Source organism: Athene cunicularia (genome assembly GCF_003259725.1).
Source record: "Athene cunicularia isolate RWA chromosome 3 unlocalized genomic scaffold, athCun1 chr3_part1, whole genome shotgun sequence".
Taxonomy (NCBI): domain Eukaryota; kingdom Metazoa; phylum Chordata; class Aves; order Strigiformes; family Strigidae; genus Athene; species Athene cunicularia.
The window spans coordinates 68,230,472-68,256,285 of record NW_020799097.1 but is presented as its reverse complement, the minus strand read 5'-3'; the positions used below and the strand labels follow the sequence as shown (position 1 = coordinate 68,256,285).

At 40.0% G+C, this 25,814-nt stretch overlaps 1 protein-coding gene across 5 annotated transcripts in view; it reads left to right on the top strand.

Moving 5' to 3' along the window:
- The window catches only part of TIAM2 (T cell lymphoma invasion and metastasis 2), a 117,272-nt gene that overhangs the window by 59,344 nt on the left and 32,114 nt on the right, over positions 1-25,814 (top strand). For 3 of the 5 annotated variants that reach the window (XM_026845623.1, XM_026845622.1, XM_026845621.1), the window contains 5 exons: positions 2,403-2,570; positions 5,103-5,207; positions 5,678-5,756; positions 6,636-6,731; positions 7,674-7,934. In XM_026845623.1, coding sequence (XP_026701424.1) covers positions 2,403-2,570; positions 5,103-5,207; positions 5,678-5,756; positions 6,636-6,731; positions 7,674-7,934 — 709 coding nt within the window. Of the gene's footprint in view, positions 1-2,402; positions 2,571-3,930; positions 4,015-5,102; positions 5,208-5,677; positions 5,757-6,635; positions 6,732-7,673; positions 7,935-10,917; positions 11,633-25,814 lie in introns of those variants that run through there. The other 2 variants (XM_026845624.1, XM_026845626.1) reach the window with 2 other exon arrangements.

Below are 25,814 nucleotides of genomic sequence, written 5' to 3'. Positions count from 1 at the left end.
AAATGACAAATAGTGAAGTCTGCCAGGGAGGCTGTATTTTCCCTGAAAAGGATGCTAAAACCAGAGGCAAACAGTGGGAGGAAATTATGAAGTAACCTATTGGTCCTGCAGCAGCCCTGTGGCACAATGTGTGACAGTCTGCAAATCCTGGCGCCTATTTCTGGAAAGTTGGAATGGTTGTTATAATTTTATGTGGCAATGAATGAATGAACTATTGTAGAATTAGTCACTGCAGGCATAACAGGAAAAAAAAAATCCCTTTTCATGTCAGATTTTCTGAGATGGAAAATATGGGCGAAGCAACAGTACCTTGACTGCAGTTTAGGAACATAGTCATGTTTAATAACAGAGGCGAGTTTATCTCAAGGCGTATGCTTGAGCACCAGTGTACGTGGCAGGAAAGGGAAGTATCACACATTGGTTGCAGAACTTTCTGTCCTGTCTTAAAAGCTTCTGGAAAAAAGGTAGCTTTAGTCACATTTCTCATCACCTTAATCCTCTGTGTTTTGGGGTTTGATTTTTTTTGATCTCTGGCAATAGTGAGATTTATTTCAGTTACACAGATTTGAAGAATTACCGTTGCAGTGCAATAAACCACTTTGGTAGTTACAAACCTCAGGGCTTCTGGGAGCATCTCCCTAGCTGAGGCAACATAGCTTTGGTTTTCACTGGAAGAAGCGGCCGGAGAATTCAGTCTGACTCATTCCTGCTAAACTCTTGCAGCCTGCCTTCCTTGACCTTTCTCCTTTCTGTTATTTACGCTGGGGAAGGAGGTCAGCATTTATTCACAGGAACTTGATTTGGTGTTTTCTGAGAGGACCACGCTTCTATGGGAATTATCTTCTTCAACAGCACCAGTTGCTGTTGAAGAGCAGTCTGGAACCACAGCCACCAAGGGGAAGCTTCACCTGGTGTAGATTTCATCACTTCATTAGTTGCAATAGCATAACAGGATTCATGTTATGTATAGTAGTTACTGGATTTTAGTAGGATTTCCATGGACCTGTGTTAATAGAAATTGCATTTTCAGCTAGTTAAAAGGGACAATTAAGCAAGAGATACAGGGTTTGTGAATGCCATTAGTTCATTAACATTCTGCCAAACCCAGCATTAGTCTGGCATAAAATCTTGTGCCATACTCTGGGTTGACTGAAACCTGAATTTCTGCATTGTTTGGTAATTGCCTGGATAGGATTGCTTACTACATCATTTTCACAGCCACAGTTGTTATTTGGAATAAAAAAAATATTGGTCTCTATGTTGCTACTGGTAGATTGTTGTCAATAAGTTTGCTGCCTGCAGCATGGGAAGCAGTCCCTGTGCAGTGATTTTACTGGAGATTTAATTGCAGTGCACCCCTGGGCTTGTGTCGCTGCAGAGCCAGGAGGAAGAATTGCATAATCAAGGGACTTTGTATAGTCAACAGCACCCCACCTCTGCCCCTGACTCAAACAAACAGAAATGTAAAGAGAAAGCGTCAGGGAAGTAGGCACTCCTAAGAACAGGTGTATCTTAAGGTATGTCTTGGGTGGCAGTTCTGCAGCTTTCCAAGGTTATTGTCCCTTTCCAGTGACGGTAAGGGGAATTGAGGGATCCTATCCGCGTAAACCGAAATACCTTTATGTGGGTACTTCAGTGACATACGGGATAGGCAGACCCAAATATAGAGGTGAAACTCCAAATTCTGAGCAGCTCTCAGTGTTTTTCTTCTTGTGTGGCTTCCTTTGAAACATGTAGCCTGAAGTGAGGTACAGGAAAAAGTGTGAAAATGAAGTGTGAGAAAGCAACAGGGTATTTATTCAGGGTGGATGTTGTTAATTGATCTAGTGGAGTGGCGTTGGAATGAAGGTGAATGTGAAGCAAAATGGTAAACAGGCAAATACCCTATGCTACCTGTGGAACAATACGCTCTGAAACTGTGAGTAGGAAACTTTATTCCTGCTTTAGTCCGTTATTATGTTATGGCAAGCCTTGCTCCACAGTGCTCTCTGCTGGAAGTTTACTATGTTACCATTTTCTGTCAAAATTGCACTCATTCTGGGGATTTTGCATTTGTTAATTAGGTAAAATTGTAGAGGTCAGTTCTTCTTAAGAATTTATTACCACTGCAATATAATATCAGGTATATAAATATTTTCACTTCGAATTAAATCAACAATTAATGTAAGATAAAGGCATAAAAGCCCATAATGGGAATGCAGAGGAAGTGCAATCTATTCTCAAGAAAATCACGTCTTCGACAGTGAATGAGAGCAGGTAACTGAACTCTGTCCCTGTCTTGCCACGGGGAAATACAGAGTACCGTGTCTAAATACATATCCACTGCAAACTGCCAATGTAATTGTACTTTTGGGGTTTTTTACAACATCCACATATGTTGTACATTTCTCTCTTGTTTCCAGCAGCAAGTTGATGACTTTTTGAATGTCTACTGCTCAGTGCCAGAGAGCATTCAGAAAGAGAGTGCTTGGGAGACACAGACGTATGTTCACTTCTGTGATGGCCAGGGAGTGGCGCTGACCCTCAAGCCAGAGCACAGGGTGGAAGATGTTTTGTCTTTGGCATGCAAGGTACTCACTTTTCATGTACAATTGCACCTTGTTAATAGCTATGGACTTGAGAAGGAACGTAATAGCGTTTTCAAGAAGCATTGCTTGAGACAGCACGCAGTGAGTACTTAAAGAGCGGTGATGGTTTACCAGGGAGCCAGGCCCTGAGAGATCTCAGCACATGTCCATTCTGTGTTGTCGTTGCAGTGAACCTAGTTGTTCTGTACAAGTTAATCAGAGGGGACTGGCTGAGTTAATGCCATGAGATTAAGACATTAAGACTGCTGTGACAAAGGTTATCATATGTGTTTGCTTCTTAAAGAACCCTTTTAAGCTTTTAATTAAATACCTTCTCTACTTAATTTCAAAGAGTGCATCCTCTTCTGAAAGTTAGTGCCAAGATTTGAGAGGAATTGCTATAAATCTTGGGACAGAAAACTGAGTCACAGGTTGAAGGTAAAGTAGAATTACCAATATTAACTGCAGACAAAAGGCCAGCATCTCTAGAACATCTCAGCGTACCTAGCACCTTTGTCTCTATGTGTGTCAGTGCTTGAATTTAGCTCAACTTTGTGGTTCAAGGTGCTTAAATTACGCAAACAAGCTTTTTGGAAAAACTTAACTTTTTACTCTCAAGTTCTTCTTTCTGACAACTGGTAAATATAGTTTATTTACCTCACTAGTGAAGGGGAAAAACAGGAAAAAAAAGGAGTCCTGCTCTGTACAAAACCCAGCTGTAGCTTTTGGCATAGGTTAGTGTGAACTTACAGGTGAGCTCATTCAACTGGCTTAGAAGTTAATGAATTTTGAGACTTATAATGGAGAAAAGGACCCAAAGTAATGGCTCTCTGCAATGTTGTAAACAAACAAACAATTATTAAATTACACAAATTTTTAAGAATCCAGGGTGAGCTATAGTTTTTAAATCAAAATAAGCACACTGAATTAGCCAAGTCACAATGTATCTCCGTGGCATCACTGAGAAGAAATTATCTTCCTGTTGCTTTTTCTGATGGAGACTGAATCGTGGAGAAACAGTTTAATGCCTAGATTTACTTTTAAAAAATTATCTGTACCTAGTCAGGCTAAAGGGATTGTCTAAGACATTATTTGACCACCAGGTGGCACGGTACAGCTGAAACATTTGGAAGTGATTACGGTAACATGCAAGACCTCTGAAAGAGGAAATAAAAGTTATAAACGTTACATTAAGTTGAAAAGGAAATTCCTTACCTCTCTTACACCATCATTCCAAAATATTCGTAATTGTAAAGCTGACTTTTAATTTTCATTGTCTGTATCGCATGAAAACTTAAAGTTATTTGATTTTTTTCTTAAATGTTTTTCTGTTTTATTTTTTCTTTCTATTCTGTGTGTAAAGCTTTTCATAAGCATTCTCTAATGCTGAATACTTTCTGCTCATCTATCCTGGTTCTTTTCCTTCTTACATTTTCATTCCGCTCTGGTGAGTGTAAGGAATCTTTCTTCCTAACAGAACGTGTTTGAATGTTATGTGTATAAGCATAAAGTTCAAAGGGGTTGGTTTGTTTTTTTTTTTCCCTTCATTCATTCTTTATGGGGTTTATACTTTTCTCATTTATGTTTTCTATGTGAGGCTTTTGGATAACATGTATAGAAAAAAATGTGCTGTTGAATACAATTGTTCAGGATACAGAACACATGCAACTTGTAAACTGTTACACATACTAAAATGTTAAGGTAATTACTAGTTACTCAGTAGATTTAGATTTTGTAAGCTACAGAGATGCATTAAAGAGGTTAAATAACCCTCAGGGAGGCAGTCATTCGTCCTCTTTTAGAAAGGTTGCTTCCTTCTGTTTCAGAAATGTTGCTCCATTAATATGCTAAAATGAAATGTTTTGTGCAGTGGTCTTACCAGCATCCTGATTTTCAGGGAGACTCCCATCAGCAGCTCAACACTTTCAGGCTAATATCCTTTAGGAATATTTCTATTTCCCTTTGACTTCCTGTTGAGACAGGATTTTTGTTTTGACCTCATGTGGCAAGAAAAAATAGCTGAAACTCTCTGATCATAGATGAAACCCAGCAATAAAAATAAAATCCAGTAAAGGCAAATCCTTAGGGAACCTGCTTTGCATCTCATCCTCTCTTCTTACAGCCCGTACATGCATGTAAATTATGTCCATCAGAAGAAAAAGTTGCTGAGCAGAACTGAGTCCCTAAAATTTGTGACAGAAAAAGATAGTTGTGAGCGTAAGTTAAAAAAGACAGAAAATGGTTGTGATACCTTTGGAAACATATAGCAGTACTCAGATAATCTAATAGCCAAGACATGGTGTTTATGAAAGAAATTGGGAGGATCGTAAGGGAAAATGGAAATTGCACTTGAAACCTTATCTTCTAAGCAATGCAGCTAGTTTTGTTTATACCACAAAAATAGTTAGGAAATTACTTGTTGAGGATGGCTTTTGCATGATTTCTAAAAAGCTTTTTGTGTGTGTGTCACGTATTTGACTTCTGGAATTCTGGAAAAAAATAAAAATTCCAAACCCCATTCTCTTTATTCCTTAGATGAAACAGCTGGAGCCAAGACACTATGGCCTACAACTCAGAAGACTCGTTGATGAAAATACTGAATATTGTGCTCCTGAACCATATGAATACATAGTAGACCAGGAAAGTGTGACTCCTTTTAGATAAAGCTCCAAGATGTCTGTAGCTACAGTTGTATTATCACCTATGGATATGTGTGATTTAGATCTAAAATAAGGTTTTAAAGCTGTTCCTGGATTGCATTCTGCCATCCTCATTCACACAGTCCATGCCTATGCAGACATTTGGGTGGTTAGGCCCTGGAAACACTCTCTTCAAGAACCATTTAAGTTGGGCTTCTGGTACAAAAGCAAAGTGTCAGTCTCTACTCCAGGCTGGGTTTTCTATCTTTAGCGTACTCTGCATTTAGTCCCACTGATACCGGTGACGTTTACACAGTAACACAGTTCTCTGTAAAGGCAGCAACTTTTGGCTCTTTATTGATGCAGAGAATATTGTGTGTATTTCTCATGCTGTACCACTGGATTTTGATGCTTGCAGTTTCTATGCAGTTTCATAATTTGATGTCTTCTGTTATGTTTTTTTTCCAACAGGTGTATGATGAAATAGAAATTTGTCCATTAAATGTTTATCACGTTCATCTTACAAAGACTGAAAACATAACTGATTTTGGTAAGCTCTCAGGAATTTTTCTTTTTATTCTTATTATTGCTTATTTTCTCTCTTCAGGACTTTTCTGTCTCTGAGAACAGGGAGAGCCATCCTTGATTGCTCAAAAGTCTGAGTCTACAAAGGTCTCGAGGCATTATAAAAAAGACCCAAACTGGTTGTTTTACACTGGCAAGCTCATTTCTTATGTTTGGGAAGGGTTCACTTTATGATCTACTGCTCTGGACAAATAATTCAAGCACGGAATTGTCAGAAGACAAATGTCCTTTGCCAGGATTGATACAATTGGTCTCAGTCAGGCCATGGTCAAGTGGGATCCTCTGTTGGCACAGTATCAACAGAGGGTCCTTTGGTACAAATTCTGACAGGCTTTTTTTCTGTGGGAGACAGTTATGCCTAAGAATAATTACATACCTTGCAAGGATACCTTTGTAAGGCAGCTCTGTGCTGGTCTTTAGCTGCGAGTCTGGTGGTATAAAGTATTCCCTTCTGGGCTGCCTCACTCACTGGTCTATTTGGACTTGCTGCTTTATAGTTTTGATTTCCAATTTTTGGATCTGTTTAAGACACCTCTACGTCTAATGGACACACTGCACAACTCTTACCATAATGATTAGCTGAGTTATTGAAATGTCATATGGGGCTGAGGTAGAAACTGTTTTTTTGAAATGTAATTTGGTGCTTTTTACAGCACAGCATGACATTTACTGGAAGTTGAAAAATCCTATTAACAGGTCTTACAGTAACTGAGAAACAATGTAATGCTCCATGGGTGTGTTCTCAAGAGAAGCATCCTTCCTCTGTGTAGAGTCTGCTAAATACACAAAATAAAAGGAAAGGTTTCTGAGAAGGTTTGTTTCATTTAAACCTCTTTTGCTTCAGGCTTTGCTGTCACAGCTCAAGTTGATGAACATCAGCATCTCCTCACCCGTATATTTGTAAGTGATGTCCTCCCTGAGGGACTGGCATACAAGGAAGGTATTGTATCATATTTATGTTTAATACTGTACTTCATTATCTTTTTTAAGTCCCAAAACATGAAGGAGCTTTAGTACTGCTGTCTGAAACGGTTCTTGGCTTTTAATGTTCATAGTTTTCTTTTCTGAAGACGGTGGAAAGTATGTGATACTAGGAAAGATAATGTACACAGAGTGATTGAATTATCCTTTCACCTTTGGAGACAAAGTCTGCATTCAGCCATCCAGTCAAGTGCTTTTGCAGAGAGGAACAGGCTGGAGAAAGAGTTAATCTCACGCTTCCACTTTTGTGGGCAATGAAAAGTAGCCTCTCTCCGCCAACTAGTTTTCTGCATGCGTTTCTGTGAGTGCCTTCTCTACTGTGCTGCTCAGAAATCGTGCTTCTCTTCATCAGCACAGCAGGATCACATGCCTTCTGCTCTCTGAAAAGCAGAGAGACAAACGCAGAAAAATGGAGACAGTTTCATTTGCTACCTGAGGGTAATGACCACTTGATTGTTGCTGTACCTTGAAAGGCAGCAGTTGCAACTGTTTAAAGACTCTATCCGCTATTGTTCCAGTTTTGCATGAAAGATTTGATCTGTGTGACTAGTGCCTTGTTCTTCCCAGATAATGAAATAAGTGTTATAGTGCTGTACACTGGTGGTATCTGAGTCATGAGAGGTGCCTCTATTCTTACCTTTTTAAAAGTTGTGCTGCCCTCCTACCCACCAAATTCTGTAGTATCTTTAGAAAGAAACAACTCGATTGCTGTACTATGTGTAACAGCTATCAGAGTAAGCATAAGGTCCATCTGCATAATTATAGCACAAATAAAGCTGCTGTCGATTCTAGTGGACTTGTGGTAGGAATTAAAACGGCAAAAATAAAAGGTGTATCAGCATAAGGTTTGGTTTGTGACCTCTTTTTTTAAAATTATTTATTTCCTTTCATATGTTCCCAGGGCTCAGAGTAGGCAATGAAATCCTGAGCATAAATGGAGAGGCTGTGTCTGATCTTGACCTCAGGCAGATGGAGGAGTTGTTTTCAGAGAGAACCGTCATGCTCACTCTGAGAATGAACCATTGTGGGACCCAACAACCCTTATGTGCATCCTGGTCAGATGGCGACATTTCCAGGGACCCAAAGAGTTTGTTACCCCCTCCAAACCAGTCACAGCTCCTAGAAGAGTTTCTAGATAACTTCAGAAAGAACACAGCAAATGGTAAGAGGTTGACAGTCCTCTTTCACCTCCCTTCCAATATCTCTGTTTTTTAAAACTCAATTATGTTTAAAAATCTGTGCTTGCCTTACTGAGAAACCCAAGTACAAATTGTTCAAGTTCCATTTATGCTCCATATCTGTCTGTTATTTTATTATTTTCTAGAAAGTAGAAATGGAACAGAATATGATAATTTCTTCAGGGGAATGATACTGTTTTAATCTGTTTAGCTGCACCATGCAGTATTATCAAGCACTCTCTTAACTATATTGTGTGTTATCTTGGGTACCTCCAATATATCCATTTCCCAGGCACAGGTGGCTGAAATGATGTGATGGCTTTCCGAGGCAGAAGTATTGTTCCGTGTTTACCATGCTTTACGTATGGTAAAGTACTGCATGCATTTAAGGTACCCTTAATGTATCATCATCAGTACAGAAAGGAGTCATTTAGCTCTGCTCCCACCCAGTGATATTATCATGTTCCGGATGGATACAGCTGCTCACTGTGTAGAAGAAAATATATGAAAACATATTTGTTTTCCTTTCATAAGGATTGTTTTGCTACTACCTGCTCATATTTCTTATTCAGTGTAATACCACTGTATTATCTCATGGAGGACATATCCTAACAGCGCTGTGTCAGAGTGAAATCCTGATGGATTTCCATATGAGGAGCATTGGGCAGGAAAGGTGCCAAAACCCTAAGTGGTAAGGACTGCTCCTGGATGACACCACAGCCCCCCAGCCCCAGGGAAGCTGCCAGTGCTCACTGCTGGGTTGCCTTTTCAGCTGGAAATAGGAGGTGGCCCATGGAGGGGCACTTGCCATACTGGGTGGAGGAGAGCCGTGGTCACCCTTCCCTTCCTTTAGCTGATCTTGCTTTATGTGAAAAGTACATCTTGTGATACCAGAATACTTGTAAACGCCTGTCTGAAATAGAAAGTACGTGGGGATTTGCTCCCTTTCCTTCCCACGCCTTGACTATTTTTCAAACAAGATGGAAGCAAATTTAAGTCTAGTTTCTTAAGTGTAAAAGGTGCAGTTTCCTCAATGCACCTCTGGGGGATGCTAGTAAAGTTCTGCAGAAGAGGTAGCCGGGGTGCGCTGCTGTGCGAGGAGAGCAGCAAGAGTACAAAAAGATATCGCTGATTTTTGTATATAATTATGGTGGCAAGTGTTTTCTGATTGGAATTTTTTCATAATTAAAAATGAGAGAAGAAAAAGAATCACATAGGAGAAGTTGTTAGAATGGATTTAATTATAAAGCAGTTTTATTAGGTCATCTTTTGAAATTAAAAGAAATCTGAATACAGGATTTGTGATACAGCAAGTAGCATCTCTCTCAGGGGCCTTACTTCAATTTAAAATGCCATTAAATTGACTAGTGGCACATAAAAGTTAGTGCCATAAAACAAAAATTATGATAGAGCTAATTAATTACATAATTATACCAGGGCTATCATTCAGCATTGGCTTGATATCATAGGCCAGCATTACCTGGAGTATTCAGTATAATAAATGTATGTGTCCATTCACTAGATTCCTCATTCCTCCGGGATAAATTTGCAACCTGTGCAAATATTCCATTATAATAGGAAATTACTGGAGTATGTATTATACTCCAAGCACAAGTGGATAAAGGGACATAGTATATTTGCTTTTCTGCTTAAAGGAAGCTAAGGAAGATTTATTTTATTCTGAAAGGGAACAAATAGTTCTAAATTAAGCTTCAGGAGAAGGACTTTCATGTTTATTGAATTCAGTGCTTAGTGTGTGATCACCTGATCGGATTCAAATGGAAACTGAAGAAAGTGGCATTACCTTGAATTAATAAATAATCATAAAGGGTTTAACTGTTCTATGTGCTGTTACACAGGAATTTAGTAAGATTTTTAGATAAGAGAGGTCGTATTTAATGATCTGAGCAGGGATTTGGAGGCTAGAGACTCCTACATTCACATCCAGTGTTTAATACTGTTCTGTCTCCTTTGGTAGAGTTGAGGGAGTTTTCAAAAATAATTTGACGTATGCATGTCCATGTTCAGCCTGTGCTTCCAGGGTGGCACCTTTGAAAGTTGTTTAGTGCCAGCAGAGGGGGACCTCTTTCAAAAATCAAGCACAATTTGGTCCAAGGTACATACCTGGAGTTAAACACCGTAATGTTTTTATAAATTAACTAACTCTAGTTATCTCTATAGAATACTGTGAGGATTAATGAACTAAAATTAACGAAGTGCTTGGAAAATGAAAATTCTCGGCACTGAGTCACATGGTAATAGCCTGCCTGGTGCTTGGTGACAACCACCAAGCAAGAGCAAAACAGAATTTACTTAGGTGGTAATAGTTGGTCCACATTTGTTTACAGTTTTGTAACTGCTTAGCGTAACTTGGATGAATGCCTTTTCCTATGTATTCTGCCATGTTGAGGATACCCAGTTATACCTTGTGGCAAACTTTGGCAGCCTATTCTGCACAGAAAGGAAGTGATTGACTTTCTCCAAAGCTACTAACTCTGCCACTCCTAAAAATCATTCCCAGGGAATTTTCTGTGAGAGTGATTCATTTGCTCCAAGAGGTTGCTATACCCTTGTAGCTGTGTTTGGACCTGCTGTGGTCATATCATTTGGTCTCCCACATGGCAATGCTATGTGCTAGCTGTTTAACTAACTGCTTGGCTAGTAATAAGCTTATCCTGGAAAAGAAATGAGATGAAATGCTTTTAAAAAATGCACTCATAAATGTGGAAAATCAAATAACAGAGCAACTAAATTTGCCTCAAGCTCCAGTGCGAAGGAAATTAAACTAATATTTGTGTAGAATTGAAAACTGAGGGAATTGGACTGGAATTCTTACAACTGTGGAGGAAAAAAATGCCTCATTTTAAGATGGCATGGATATTTGAGGAATAAACAACAGAGAAGGCATAAGAATTGAAAACTGTATATTTAGTGCAACCTTGTGTGGGTTAATGGTATATCTATAGAGTGCTGAGGCAGGAGGTAGAAGTATTAGTAGGTGTGAAAACCCATTGCAGTATGCTGAGTTGCTGTCAGAGTTGGGCAATTATCTTTTTTCCCCAGCAAGTGGGTTTTTGCCAAAAAAGCTGTCATTTCTGGTTAGCTGACACTGTTGAAATCAACCTTAATTTGTAAATAGATCTCTGTGATTAAAAGAGAATAAAAAAAAAAGAACTAAGTGGAGGATGTCAGTTTGGATATGCTTTAACAAGTTTCCATGAAGAAACATTTTCATCTGGAAGGGACAGAACTGACTGGGAAAGAAATCATTTAAAAAAAGAAAAAAAAAAAAAAAGATGGACATACTCTTCCTTTGCTCCCCATTGTACCCCTCATCTTTGGGTAGGGCACTTACCTTCTGTGTGGGGTCTGGGTTTCTGTCTGGCCCATCTTTCTAGAGGTGTGGCCCCAGTAGCAGTAAAGAAGGCTTGGGTGCTGCTGACAAGGGGGAGGCTTGCTCCTCCTCCTCCTCCTCCTCCTCTTCCTCCTCCTCTTCCTCCCCTGCACTGCCTTAGCTCTACCTTTCAGCCCCATAACACTCATCCCACCCCTGTGCTGTCAGTAGCATTTGCTGGAGCCTTTAATGAAGCTAATTAAGGAGAAAAACTTTTTTTTCCCTTCCTCCTGCAAACACAGTGAGTTGATCCGGCGGGTGCAGAGGTCTGACAAGGGCCAGAGCCAGGTAAGCAGGAGGAGGAGGAGGAGTGGCGAGCAGGCAGATGCCAGGGGAGAGACCTGGTTGCAAGGAGAGTTACTGTCAGAGGCAGTAAGCTCTCTTCCAGCCGACCTTCCTGCAGAGCACCTCTCTAGCCGTTTTATTGCATGGGTTTTGCCCTCAGCTTTCCCACCCCTTGCGCTGATCCCTGGTCAGCATAGTCTGGGACATGCTGGTTTGAGTTGCTCCTGATGAAGCTGTTTCACGCTGTATAAAGCATGGCTGGAGTCAGGCTTTGTGCTGTCTGACAAGTAGCCTGGATGTGTGTTGGAGAGGAGCAATTACGTTTCAACTCCTGATCTGCTAAACACTCAGATATTTTTGCAAAATGCAGCCACTTCAGGAGGACTATCAGTGTTTTGGAACCCTCACGTAGGAAGTGGCTCTTCTGTTTCCCAAGACATGAGCCATCTCTAATTTTGATTTCAGTAAGCATGCACAGAAGCAAAGCACATCAGTCAGCCACAAGTTTAATTTTGATATGACTAAATTACTTTTAAAAATGTGGTTGTAATAATAGTTGGTTTGGATTCAATTCAAAGGTACTTTCTGCTTCAAATATGCTTCACTAGGTGGTTTAGATGCCTCTGCAAAGTGTAATTGCAACTCTCAGCTTCTCCAGAAAACTTTGCTCCATTCAGCAAATGTCAGATACCACTGAGTTGAGGGAGGAAAAGGGAGACTAGAGGTTGGCTCTGCAGCCATCTGCCTCTCTATGCATGTTGCTACACACGCCTCTCTAGATAGCACTCCCTATATATCCTCTTCCAACCCCAACCCAGCCTGAATATCAGAAGGACCTGTGTGTCCCTCTTAAAGAAATAGATGAAGTCAGGAAGATGTGAAACAGTGATCTGTAGCCTCCAGCAGCTGGGAGTTGTGCCTGGAGCGCTAGCTCAGACCACTCTGCTTGTTGCTCTTTGCCCATAGTTTTTAAGCATTTCGTAAGCATCTTTTAATGTAATGTTCAAAGCATTTCGTAAACAAAAGTGAAACTAAAACTCAACTGAAAACATTTCTAAAATAACTTCTACTTTTAGTTCTTCCCAAATCAGGTCTTGTTTGTTTGCCTAGTTGCTGTTTTGACATTTAAATTCTCCTCTTCATGCTGTAGGGCATGGCCTTCATTGCAATGCGTGTGTGAGAAGTCAAAGAAATTTATTTTTATTCTTTCACAGGAAACCCTTTTGGGCGCAGAAGAGGTGAATATTGCTTCTTTGCTTGTTGAGTCCCAAGGACACCCACAGTCCTGTTAGATGTAGGCCTTGGTCTGTGTTAGTTGTGCAGGTCTGCATGCATCACTCCCTCTTGCCTGGTGGATCTAATACCAGATATCTGATGGTTTTACGTGGTGTGAGGCAACACATTTAAAAGCAGTGCCTCTTTTTAACATAGACATGTAGTTGTCTGTGCAACATGACTACTTATCTGCCTGAAGACTGATGATTCTGCTGGGTTTTCTTTTTTTTTTTTAAACTCATTACCCAATTTACTTCAGCAGGAAGCCACATAGATGTGATAGAACAGGTAGTGGCTGTTCATCAAAGTGAGCTCAGAGGTGAGGTGTGTGTTTACAGTAGTCTTGGACAACCATGGTAGGTTAACTCCTGCTCCAGCCGTTTGTGTGCCGTTAACATAAGTGTCTTTCTACCACACTCTTGCGAGTCACCAGAAGACTGGGTCTGGCTTGTGACTCTATACCTGGGACTGTAGCAGCGTAGAGGTTAATTTGAAGAAAGCATTTGCCTCTTCAGAAGCTGGATCTGTAGGAGCAGTTGTTGCCTACTGCATGTTTTGCAATACAGAGTGTTTCCTAAGAGTGGTGGTTTAATGAGCTCTTGCTGGCACTTGACAAACTGTCCTGTTGGCTTCCTGCTAGATGTGTGTGCTGCAAATTAAAAGATTGTTTATGCTATAAAATGGGACAGCCTTAAATGCTCTTCGTTGTGCTTTTCTAGTATTTTGTTCTGCGTTGCTACATGCTGCTATGATTTAATTCCTGTGAAGTCAGTGGGCCAAATTGTTTTTTCCTGATGTAAATTCCATTAAACCCCGTGGAACTGCACCTTCTGGCTCAGTGACAGTACGCAGGCATAAATGGTGACATTGCCCATCCTACTGAATTCTGTAGAGTGACAATATGGACAGCAAGGAGATTTATTAATGATGATAAAGTTAGAGACATTCACATACAGACCAGTGCCTTAGGCATAATTTAAAACACATCAAACAGCAGATGTTCCGTGTTTCACAGAGGTAATGTAGGTTGAGTAATTATAAAAACTGTTGAGGCTAGCCACAAATTCTTGCTAAACTATTAAGTACTTTTTTTCCCCCCTTTTTCCTTTCTGTTTTCATTACTTTTGTGCCTGTAAATCTGAGATGGAGAAGAAAATATACCACTAAGGTGGTGCACTTGGTACCTTGACAGGGCCAGCTCCATTTACTTTCCAAATCTCCTTGGTGCAGATGTCCCGAGAATGGCCAAAGCTGTCCCATGTGAGCAATCCCGCAGTAGCATCATAAACCAGGAGAGGAGCCACTGACAGCATTCCTGCATGTCCAGCAGCCTCATCTTGGAAAACCTAATGGCAGCAGTGGGCTGCAGCCTTTGCTGACACTTGTAGAGAGGATGGTGGCCACCCAACATGGGCTCTGCTCTGTCTTCCTCCTCCATACCACAGCCACACATTTCCAGCTGTTGAACTGGAGTAGAAGGGTGATGCACTAACTGCGACTAGCTGGCCTCCAGTGAGAATGCATCTAAGAAGGCATTTGTTATGCACTTAGGAAACAAATATATTAGGTAACAGTTTGTTAAGCATAAAAGTGAAAAGCCTGAAATGTTTTGTGAGTGGCAGATACTTGGACAGAGAAAGTTTAGGAAGTTAAATAACCATATAAAACATACCATTGACATGCAGGGGCTAATCAGGCATTGCTGCAGAAGTGCAGGCACCTAGTTCCTATTATGTTGCTAATTTGTATCTCCTATTGATAACTGAATTAGCAAATGAATCAAATTACTTTGCTTCAGGATGAACAGTTAACCGACAAAGAAACTCCCAAGGGATCTAAAGGACTCTGCTGTCTCTGCTACAGCTTCAAGATGGATGTTTCTGCAGATATTTAGAAAAAAAGAAAAGAAAACATAAAGCAGCCTACAGAAAGTCACACTTGCAGAAGTAGGTGGCTGACTGGAGCAAAGCCGCTGTTCAGCATGTGGCCCAACATGTCTTAAGCAAGCTGTATGATAGAAGAATATTTGCATGAACATGCTGGCTTTTTCTAAACGTGAAAATGTGGAGTGTTTAAAGAAGAAGCATCACTTTCCTCACTGAAGGATGACAACAAAGGAGAGAGACTTGTCATGCTTGAGCATTTCAGACCCTGGCCAGAAGAATGGGATTCCCTTTGTCTAGGCAGTATCAGATGTGCAAAAAACAGCAGCCTGGTTCCATCTGTCCTTCAGGAAACATTGTAGAGCAGCTTCTGATGTCTCATAGTTTGTTCCCTGAAGCCAGAACATGGGGCCATGAAGGGAACCTATAGCTCTTGTCTTGTTTGATAACAGTCTTGTCAGTGACAGACATCTAATAATTCTGTGTTTCAGAACCCTATATAGGAAGACTGATGTTATGACAGCAGTATGCTAATTTTTCTTTCCAGATTTAACATCTTGAATGAATTCCTAAATGAAGTTTCTAGCTACACCAAAGAGTCATTTGTTACAGCACTGAAGCTGTTGAGAGGGTACCTTCCAGCCAGTCCCAAAATAAGTTACAAAATGTCTAGGACAGCAACAAGTGATAAAAGCCAAAATACCTTGCAGAGATTAAATAATTTCTGAATTACTAAAATCTGGTACATTTTGGTTTTTTTCTCTAATGTGTTTAGTTTCAGTTTTCTAGAAACTAAACTTACTATTGTAACTTTACAATAGTATTGTATTTGTAGACTCTAGTCATGTTAATTTAGCAATGAGAATTTGAGATAGTTGGTATCTGAGGTCAAAGGCTTTCAGAAGAACTTGAAAATTTCCTAGGCAAAAAGAGGAGGGGTTTTTGAATTGGTAATAAATTCAGTATTTCACTGTCTTTCTAACTGTTGGTTAAAGCAGCATGAAAGCTGTAAACCACTGTACAGATAATAACCACAGTTAGTGCCTGCAAATTGTTTTGAATTTACTCCAGCGTTGGAGTGTGAATGCTTAAGTAGTAATACTTGCCTCTGAGTACCAGCTGTGGGGAAACAACTGAACTGACACTGTGCCATAGTTAAAAACTTACATAAATTCTGGTTAAAATTACTGAACTGAGATAACACGAACACTCCCGTAATTCTGGAAAACTTGACTGGAGATTAATAAGAATCTGAATTTAGGGTCCATGGTACTTCAGTTGTTTGCTGGGATTCATAGAGAACCCCAATGAAGATGAGAGGTGAATCAAATTGCTTTGTCTTTCAGCTTGAAGTGATGGAAGGTATGATGTGTTTCAATAGATATTTTTCATCTGTGGCTACACCTTCTCAGGTCTGTTTCTTTAATGCAGAAGCTACCTGGAGACAGCTTTTGGTCTAGAAATCAAATGTGGCTGTAAAAGCTCTTCATGAATAAGTTCAGTGTGTAGCAGTCATCTTCTCTATGTCAAGGCTTGTACTGGTAGGACATAAGAGTGAAAAAAAAAAAAAATAAAATTGTTTATTTATTTGCTGCTTTGACATACAGAGGAAATAGATCAGCATCCTGAGGTAAAGTAGGACCTTTCAATGCACTTTTCCTAGGTGGAAATTAGCTCTCCACATTTCACTTGAGCTGGCCCATTCTTGTGTTATGGGCTCTGAATTTTTTTCAGCTGACTTACCACCAAATTTATGATCACCCTTCTCTGGCCAAAGAGGATGTAGAGAAAAAAACCCTGCTCTTGTATGAAGGCCTTAAAGAACTGTATGCCTCCAAACACCTCCTGATGATTCCAGAGCTGGGCCTTCATGATGGAAACCCTGGATCAATTGTACTGTCCTCTTGTATCACAGCTTTACTAAACCTATGTGGCTTTATCCCCACACCTCATCTTCTAGACCCTCCTCACTTTTAGTAGCAGTTTCTCCAGTGCAAATGATTGTTGTGGGACAGTTAATGAATCTTGCATGGGAGTTTGTCTTCTCCTCCTAGAACTCTCTTGTTTTTCTCCTTTCTGATCACAGTTAATGTTCTCTTCTCAACCTAGACAGAAATTTAAAGGACTGCAGATATTTCATGAGCTCTGTCTTGGATGCCAGCTGCTGGGTGCCCCTTTCATGTTGATCCCAGGGGATAACATGAGCTAAAGAACTGAAAAGCCTCATCCTCACATAAGCAAGACATATGAGTTATTCATAACTGAAGTAGTGAACCCAGAACCCTTCATATCTCTCTGGTGAAACTTGGATGCTTTCTTTAACAGAGATTATGAGAATGTCTCTTGAAAGCCATTCAATAAATTCCTTTGGATCAACTGTTACTTTTTGAAAGATATTCTTAAAGTCTTTCAGAAAGGAAAAGGATGCAGAAAGAAATGCTTACATACCTATTTTTTAACTTCAAAACTACTTTCAAAAGAATAAGTGTACTGTTGTTGAAAACCTGAAATATATTTAGTTGTATTGAACCAAAAGAAATAAGCACATACATGCTACTTGCCAGGCTGAACCATTTAACTGAAGCTATGAGTACTAGTCTCCAAGGGAGCGTTTTTCGAGTTCACCACACAGATATTTCTCTTCTCCAGGCAATGCTGGAATGCCTCACCTACCACTCCCTGTTTTTCAGTAAGTCTGAAGGCATGAAGACCACCAAGGCTTTGTACCTTTATGAGAGTTGGCTCAGACTTTAGTATTATTTGCACCAGGGATTTTGGAAATATTTGTTATCTTCTCTTGGAAGCTTATTTTTCTCTTGATAGTTACATTGGCTAGAAGAATATGGGAACTGCAAGCTTATCATAATTAACTGATCAGTCTGGAGAATTCACACAACGGTGAAAAATGCAGCTTTCCATACACCTGGCTTAACTTTATTACCCAAATGTAATATCTCATTTCCATCTAAACCATGCAGCCGTGTTATGGAAACTCTCTGTAATGAGGAGAGGGAGAATATCTTACATGCTGAAGATTGGCTGTGTTGTGTTTTATTGGCAGTTTCTAGAGCATTTGGGAATTAGTGAAAATATTGAATACATTCTTTTCTAGTGGATAGACTGGACCTCCTATAATTCCTCATAATTACAGATCCTAATTTTTTTCAAGCTAAAATTCATATTAGTATTCTCAGAAATAAGTTGATGCCTGCTTTTTTGCTGTTTTACAACATCTGTTTGAAATCACTGGACAATACCAGTGTTGCAAAATACTGATCTGAGGTTGGGGTATGTGCTTTTACAGACTAGACAAAGCCCATCATAATTGTTTGAAGCTCTGTGTGTGTGTGTTGCCATATCTGAAGCATCAAACTACTGTGGATTAAAAACTGCAGCAGAGAGGATGAGAAGTGGGAGTGCCATTTCCCTCTCAAGCCAGAGAACTACAAACGAAAGATCAGAGTAAGCAGAGTAAGCACTAGAGTTAATGATGAACATCTGAGCGAGAATCAGTAAGCAACTGGGGTACAGGACAGCTGTCAGGGCTTCTTCACCAGTATGGACTTGTGATACAAGTGTTCTTTTAGTCATAAAGACTCTTTGCCAGGTTCTTTACACACCAGCACTAATGAAAATTGAAGTATTTTTTTGTGCTTTACTGAACAAACAGAGGCTTCTGGCAGCTGCATTTAGGCATCTGTGTAATATTTGTGCTATGTTGGTGACAGAGGAACCTAGGATGGGAAGGAATTTCCACATTCAGTGAGTCCAGTCCTCTGCTAGTGCGGCCTTTCAGCAACCCTATTGATACATTTATCATATTCCATTTTAAAACAGGATAGACTGCTTGCATTCTTTGCTCGCAGGTAAGCCTGTTCCAGAAATTTGTTCATATGATGGTTGAATGCCAGTCTTCTCATTGCCAGCAGAGACATATTCCTGGCCAGTGTTATAACTGATCAGTATCTGCTGGTCTTGACTATTGCTTAAGTAGCTCTAGCTCAAAACTACATGTTGTTAACCCCTTCTCCATACTTTCACACTTTTCTTCCTTTCATGTTTCCAACTGATGAGCCACAGCTTATATAAGAAATTATTCTTACCGGTCCCTGAAATTTAGTTCTGTGTGATTTCATTCTGGGACTGTGGCTACATCTTCAAGGTCATCCTGCATCTCCTTTCTGCAACTCTAGTCATGCTTTTAGTTAATGCTGTGTATTAACTTGGAATGATTAGAGTATTTAATCAGAGTACTTCCTATTGTACTTTCTTTGCTGAGACAAATAATGAAAATACCAGGTAGAATTGGTCTCCAAACCCACCTTGGACAAAATCTACCATTAGCCTCTCCCAGGCCTAGAAGTTTATTCAGACTGATCTATTGTTATCTTACCTGCTATCCAGTTCTGCCTTGTTTTAATTCCTATCCTTTTCGTTTTAGCTAATAATTTCCCTTGGGATATTATAAGGTTTCTTTTTTTCTTTTTTTTTTTTTTTAAACTAAGTTTTCAGAAGGTTGGACATATCCTATGTTCTTTGTCTTTAAAAACATCTATTATCAAAGGCAGATGTCAGGTTAATTTGACACAGTCTGCTTATACATACTGTATGTATATAATTTTCATTTATCTCCATATTTTAAATTTTTCTTTCCTTGAATTGATTGTGAAAGCCTTAGGTTACTACACAGGTCACAGATCTGTGGTTTTCTATATTACTTTCTCCCAACATTCTCATTCTTTCTTTAAACATAGCTATTGCTTGTTGTTCACCAGCTGCATAGCATCATCCTCTTTTCCCCATTATCAGTTGAATCATTTATTAAAATCCTTTCTCTTGAGTTTCAATTTCATATGCCAGGTTTTAAATGTTGAGAGATAAAGGATGTTTAATCCTCTGCTGAGCTGCCTGAGTGCAACTCGGTTTGCACCCACCTCAGATGTGATCATTTTCTAGTCATCAATTGATGTCCTGCCTCATTCTTCCCTGTTGCAGACAGACAGATTTTTGTCTAGGTCAGTCACGTCCTATGGGACTAGCTTTGCCATGAGCTCTAGAGTCTGAATCTATTTGCCGTAGTGAATGTTTGGTGATACAGTAAGTGGATCAGGTGGAGCTGGGGGTACAAGGGAAGACTCACAGCTACTAGCTGTTAATCAAGCGTCTTACCTTAGCTGAGACAGACCCAGGTTCACTTTCCTCGCCTGAATCTGGCAGAGCAGGTGATTTCATCTTTCTCTCCTACATCATGGATGAATATCCTGGTGTCACTCTATTTCTTTTTGCTCTGTGGTGTCTCTTTCTCAGCATTTTGACAAAAATAAAATAGCATAGTGTAAAAGGACATGGTTTCATTCTGATACAAAGCAAACTGTTTTTGCAATCTCAGATATGTTGCAGAATGGAAACCAAATTTTCCATTTTTTTGGAAGTCGCTATATTTTTACCGAGGTCAAGACTGTGTGCCCGTCAGAGTATTTCTTTACTTGCTGAGGATAGTTATCAAGTGATGCACAGAACTGCTGCTCCTGCTAGATCTGAAAATTATCCCCTGCAGTGGTCTTAGTTAGTCTTGGAGTGAGAGACTCGAGTACATTTAATTTTGCTGTGTTGCCTTCTTGTGTAGAGCTTGAAGGAATTTTTTGTTCAATTTATTGTTGTCAGTAGAGTGGCAGGTGGAAACACACCCTCTTGCTGTAGTTTGAGAAAGGGGGTGGTTACACCACCTACATAGTGCTCGACATTTGATAACACTTGACATGCTTGTGATGATTATTTGGCATTTTTTGAAATTGGTGAGAAAAATCTAAACCAGAACAAGTTCTGAAGTGTTAGGAAAAAAAGAATTATAAAAGGAAGGAGCCTCAGTTCTTACTTTTTCCTCATGGTAATTTTGCCTTGCAGTGAGCAGCTAAAGTGGTAAGAGCAATGCTGACTAGAAAGTAATTAAGGCTTCTTCGTTAATTAAACAGAAAAAAAGAGATAAGTGACATTTGCATTTGTTGATGGCTTCTTTCTGGTAAGTGAATTGCCGGATGGTCGATGTTGATGTTTTCCAGTTGATTTCCTTTGGTTTCTTGGCTGGGATTGTAGCACGGATTATTATTGTCTCACACATCTGCTAGAGGATGTGTTTCCATTGTACCTCACCACTCACAATAACATGTGAATAACTTCCATATTGACCACTTGTATGTGTATCACCACACATGGTGGCGACGTGGGAAGATACATTCCTGTAGGCGTACAGAGCTCTTGAATATGCTGTATGTGTTTGTTTTTCTCACCAACTGTCCCATCTGTGTGCTCTGTGCCTACTTCTAATTGAATGATGAGTAGCAAGGAACATGACTTCGGAAGTATGCTTTCTTTCAGGTTTTAGTGGTTACATCATAATTTATCTTGAATGATTGTGAGTCATGTATCTGCCTGCCACCGAGGCACAACGTTGCAGGAGTAATGGCATTCTTTTTGGTTAATGTTGTCGGTAGCTGAAGGTGTTTAGCAGGCTCTTAGTACTTAGCTGTTTATTGCTAGAAACCAAGCTAACAGTTTGGTGTGCATTTCATATGATGTAGTTAAGCTTTTCACATAATGGCATTTTCGTCCTGTGCTTTTCTCAGAATTTTATCATTTATCTGAGGTTGCTACTTTTCTTCTTTGCAACAAGCTGACTATATTGGGTTTGTGCGGCAAGGTTTTGGTAGGGGTGGGGCTACAGGGGTGGCTTCTGTGGGAACCTGCCAGAAGCTTCCTCTATGTCTGATAGAGCCAATGCTGCTGTCTCCAAAACGGACTCGCTGCTAGCCAAGGCCAAGCCCATCAGTGATGGTGGTAGCACCTCTGTGATAACATATTTAAGAAGGGGAAGAATCATGTGTGATTGCAGCAGAAGAGAGGAGTGAGAATATGTGAGGGAAACAACCCTGCAGACACCAAGGTCAGTGAAGAAGGAGGGGGAGGAGGTGCTCCTGGAACAAGAGCAGAGATTCCCTTGCAGCCCATGGTGAAGACCATGGTGTGGCAGGCTGTGCCCCTACCTACAGCCCGTGGAGGTTAGTGGTGGAGCAGATGTCCACCTGCAGCCCATGGAGGACCCACGCTGGTGTGCGTGAGTGTACTGGAAGGAGGCTCTGACCCTGTAGGAAGCCCACCCTGGAGCAGGCTCTTGGCAGGACCTGTGGAGAGATGAGCCCAAGCAGGAGCAGGTTTGATGGCAGGACTTGTGACCCTGTGGGGGACCCACGCTGGAGCAGTCTGTGCCTGAAGGACTGTACCCTGTGGAAGGGACCCACGATGGAGAAGTTCGTGGAGGACTGTCTCCCATGGGAGGGACCCCACACTGGAGCAGGGGAAGAGTGTGAGGAGTCCTCCCCCTGAGAAGGAAGGAGTGGCAGAAACCACACGTGATGAACTGACTGCAACTCCCATTCCCCATCTGCCTGTGCCAGTAGAGGGGAGGAGGTAGAGAAATTAGGAGTAAAGTTAAGCCCAGGAAGAAGGGAGGGGTGGGAGGAAGGTGTTTTAAAGATTTATTTTATTTCTCATTACTGTACTCTAATTTGATTGGTAATAAATTGAACTAATCTCCCCAAGTCAAATATGTTTTGCCTGTGACGGTACTTGCTGAGTGATCTCTTCCTGTCCTTACTTCGACCCATGAGCCTTTTGATATATTTTCTGTCCCTTGTCCAGATGAGGAGGGGAGTGATAGAGCTGCTTTGGTGGGCACCTGGCATCCAGCTAAGGTCAACCCACCACACTGACTTTGTATTTTAGTGTCTGGAGACACTTCTGTTTGCTAGATCAGAAGAATCTACCTACCTAAGAGGTTCCTGTCCTTCCCAGATGGAAGTGATACACATTTCAACTCACTATTCATGAGTGTGTGTGTGTGTGTGTCTGTGTGTGTGAACAGGACAGAGAGATACGCTGCAGTAGAGATAAATTATGTTAAAAGATTTAAACTGAGTTTTGTTTAACCCAATGTGATCAGTCCCTTTTTTTCTTCCAGATAGGTTTATTACAAGTATGTCAGTAGAATAAATTAAATGTACTACTGTAATGGAGCTGTAAAGGCAGACTTAGTCATGGTATACTCACTATGCTGGAAAGCCTCTCAAGTGGTGTTTCTGGCAAAGTAGTCTATGTTTTCTTTAACAAGTCAGTAATGTAATTGTAGTAAGGTAAGTGACATTAAAGATATTTTTTAAAAAATAATATTAATTAAAAAAATAAATTGCCAGGAAGTGATGATTTGACCTCACATTTGGGTTATTTTTAGGAATATGTATCTTCTTGCATACTTTTCTGTGCTCATTCCCAGCAAAGGTCCAGAACATTATGTACTCAAATGATTTTATACTCACACATCTGTAACATTTCTCTTAGTTCTATGCATACTCCCTACAGTTTTACTGATAGTTTTGCCTGAAAGGATAGTGGTTACCTAGCCTGTAAGATAACAGTTTTGCTACTTTTGAACATCTTTGTTAATCTGAATCTCATTGTAGAGCTAAATCCAAATTTGAATGTTTAAAGAAAATAAATTTTGTATGGTTTGTCTTGTTACTCCCCTTTCATTCATTACTAGAAGCAGAGAGAATTTCAGTATTAAACTTGCTACTGTGTTTATGTCCTCAGACTTTGAATTTGAAATTACCTGTTCTCTAAGGTAATACTTATTTTCTTTGCCCCTTGATTTGTTGTTGGTTTGTTTGTTTGAGGTTTTTTAGCTATGCAGCTGATGTTAATGCCTGTATGCTCTTTGGGAATAGCCTGATGATTTGTAGGAGCAGATCCCAAAGGAAGTAGTACTTCCACAGTAAAAGAAAGAAGGGGAGACAGGATATGGACGCTCAACTGTTTAACAAGCCATACATGCTTCTTTCCTTCCCTCCCCCTGTTAGTTTGGCATACAGCATGCAGTAGGATGTCATTTTTCACCTTGGGTCCTTTCCATGTAACTTTTTTTAGTTCTTACTATTTAAACGAACATTTACAGTTTCTTACCCTAGCTACCATCAGCAACACATTCTGGCAATGGAAAATGCTGTAGAAATGGGCAGGACTGTGTAGACCTGCCTCTGACAATCCTATAGACTACAAAGGGAAAACAAAGATGAGGGTGAAGGGAGGAAATGATAGATCATCTGGACAAAATGATATAATAACCTGTTTGCCCACTTTGGATGTTGTTATCCTGATCTCTGTTCATGTTGTCCACTGATTGTTTTACCTTACTTTCCTCTTCCTATATTTATGCTTTCTCTTCACTGCTTGCGTAGGTTAGTTTTACTTCCTGTTTTGTAAAGGACAAATATGTTTAAGGTCACTTTGTAGAATCCGGGGAAGGACATAGGGTTTTTTTCTTTCTCATCAGATAGCTACCTGAGATCAATAGATCTTATATGCCACTGCAACATCTATCTCTGGTGCATGTTGTTTGGAGATATGAGAGAGAAGTGCATTACAACCAAGAAGGAAAGTAAAAGGAGCACAAGTGGGAAACAATGGGAAATAATATCCTTGGCATTGCCTAACTCCTGAGAAAATGTTATTTCAAAGTCAGTTCAAGTTTTAGGGGTTGGCTTACCTTTTGTATACCCAGGAGTTGACAGTGGTGGAAGTCAATAAGCATTCATGTGCACCCATATGCAGAAAAGAGACTCAAAATTGCAAGGATAGGGAAGTGACAAACTAGTCAAGTCTTTAGCATCTGGATGGAAAGTGTCAGCATCGATGCTAAGCTTGGCATAGGCACCTTAATATCATATGGAAAAATAAAGTATCAAGATGACATCATGCTGAGTTATTTGCATCTTTCTCTCTGTCTTTCCTGTGGAGTCTGTCTGCCATGTTTTGTCTTCCCAGGAAGGCTCCTCATGGACTATAAAGTGCTCTTCTGGGCCTGAAGTTCCCATTTCCCTCCCTGCTACAGTCCATATCTGTCAGTTCTTGCGGAGAGGAGCTGGTCCTGCTCTGCAAGGACAGGACAACAGCAACACCTGGGTGGAGAGATGCTGTTGTCCTTCACAATTTAATTGTTCCTAGCTCTCATGATTGAATTGCGAGATGAGTGATATTTGTTTTAATTACTACCTCAGTTGGAGTCGGTGATTAAATGAGAGTCTCAGCTTTCACTTAAAAATAAATCTTCAGCATTTGTAGGTGTTGAGAGAGAGTTTGAAAATGTGGTTAATGTGGTGTGAATTATACCCTAGAGGCTTAAAGGCTAGGAAGCAAAGCAGCAAATTAAGAAAAAACCTCTTTATTTTATTACTGTTTATCATCTGAGGTTGCTAAAATCCTCTTTTTTTTTTTTTTTTTTTTTAAATCACATTTTCACTTCTAAGAATTTTAATAATATATAAATAATACATAAACATCTCTGTAGATTTTAAGCAGTCAATTCAGAAAATATAAAGAGAAAAACCCATCATTTTTATATGAATTTCAGCATTGTTGGCTAGATCTTGAATTTACACACATACATGTCACTGAAAGCTACAGTCTGTCAATAAGTGGAGCAGGGCAGTACCTCTTCGTTTTTTTTGCATTGTGCCAGCTACTATGTACATGGACTCCAAACTTAGTAAAATTGGTAAACTATTAGTAACAAGAAGGGACTTTGTCCGTATTATGAACTGTGGCGTTTGTTCCAAGGCAAAATTCTCTTTTCTTCTTAAATCTGTAAGGAATTAAGGACTAAGTCGTGTTGAACAATAGTGTGCTCATCCAAGGAGAACTACTGAGTGCATTTAATTATCCTGACTGGTTGTCTCAGCACAGAGTGTGCTGATTATAGATAATGCTACCTTCAAAAGCAGGCTGTTAGCAAGAGCGTTGGGTTTATTTTGGTAGATCAAATATGTGTTGCTTCAGATGGTCTTAGATGTCCAGCTGCTGTTTTGAAAGCATAACTTCCAGGCTTTCCATAGTTGTTCCTTACTTTGACCTCTTTGTGTTATTTTCTGGGGGCTGGGGAAGATGGCAAATTTTTATTCCTTCTCTTCCCCTACTAGACG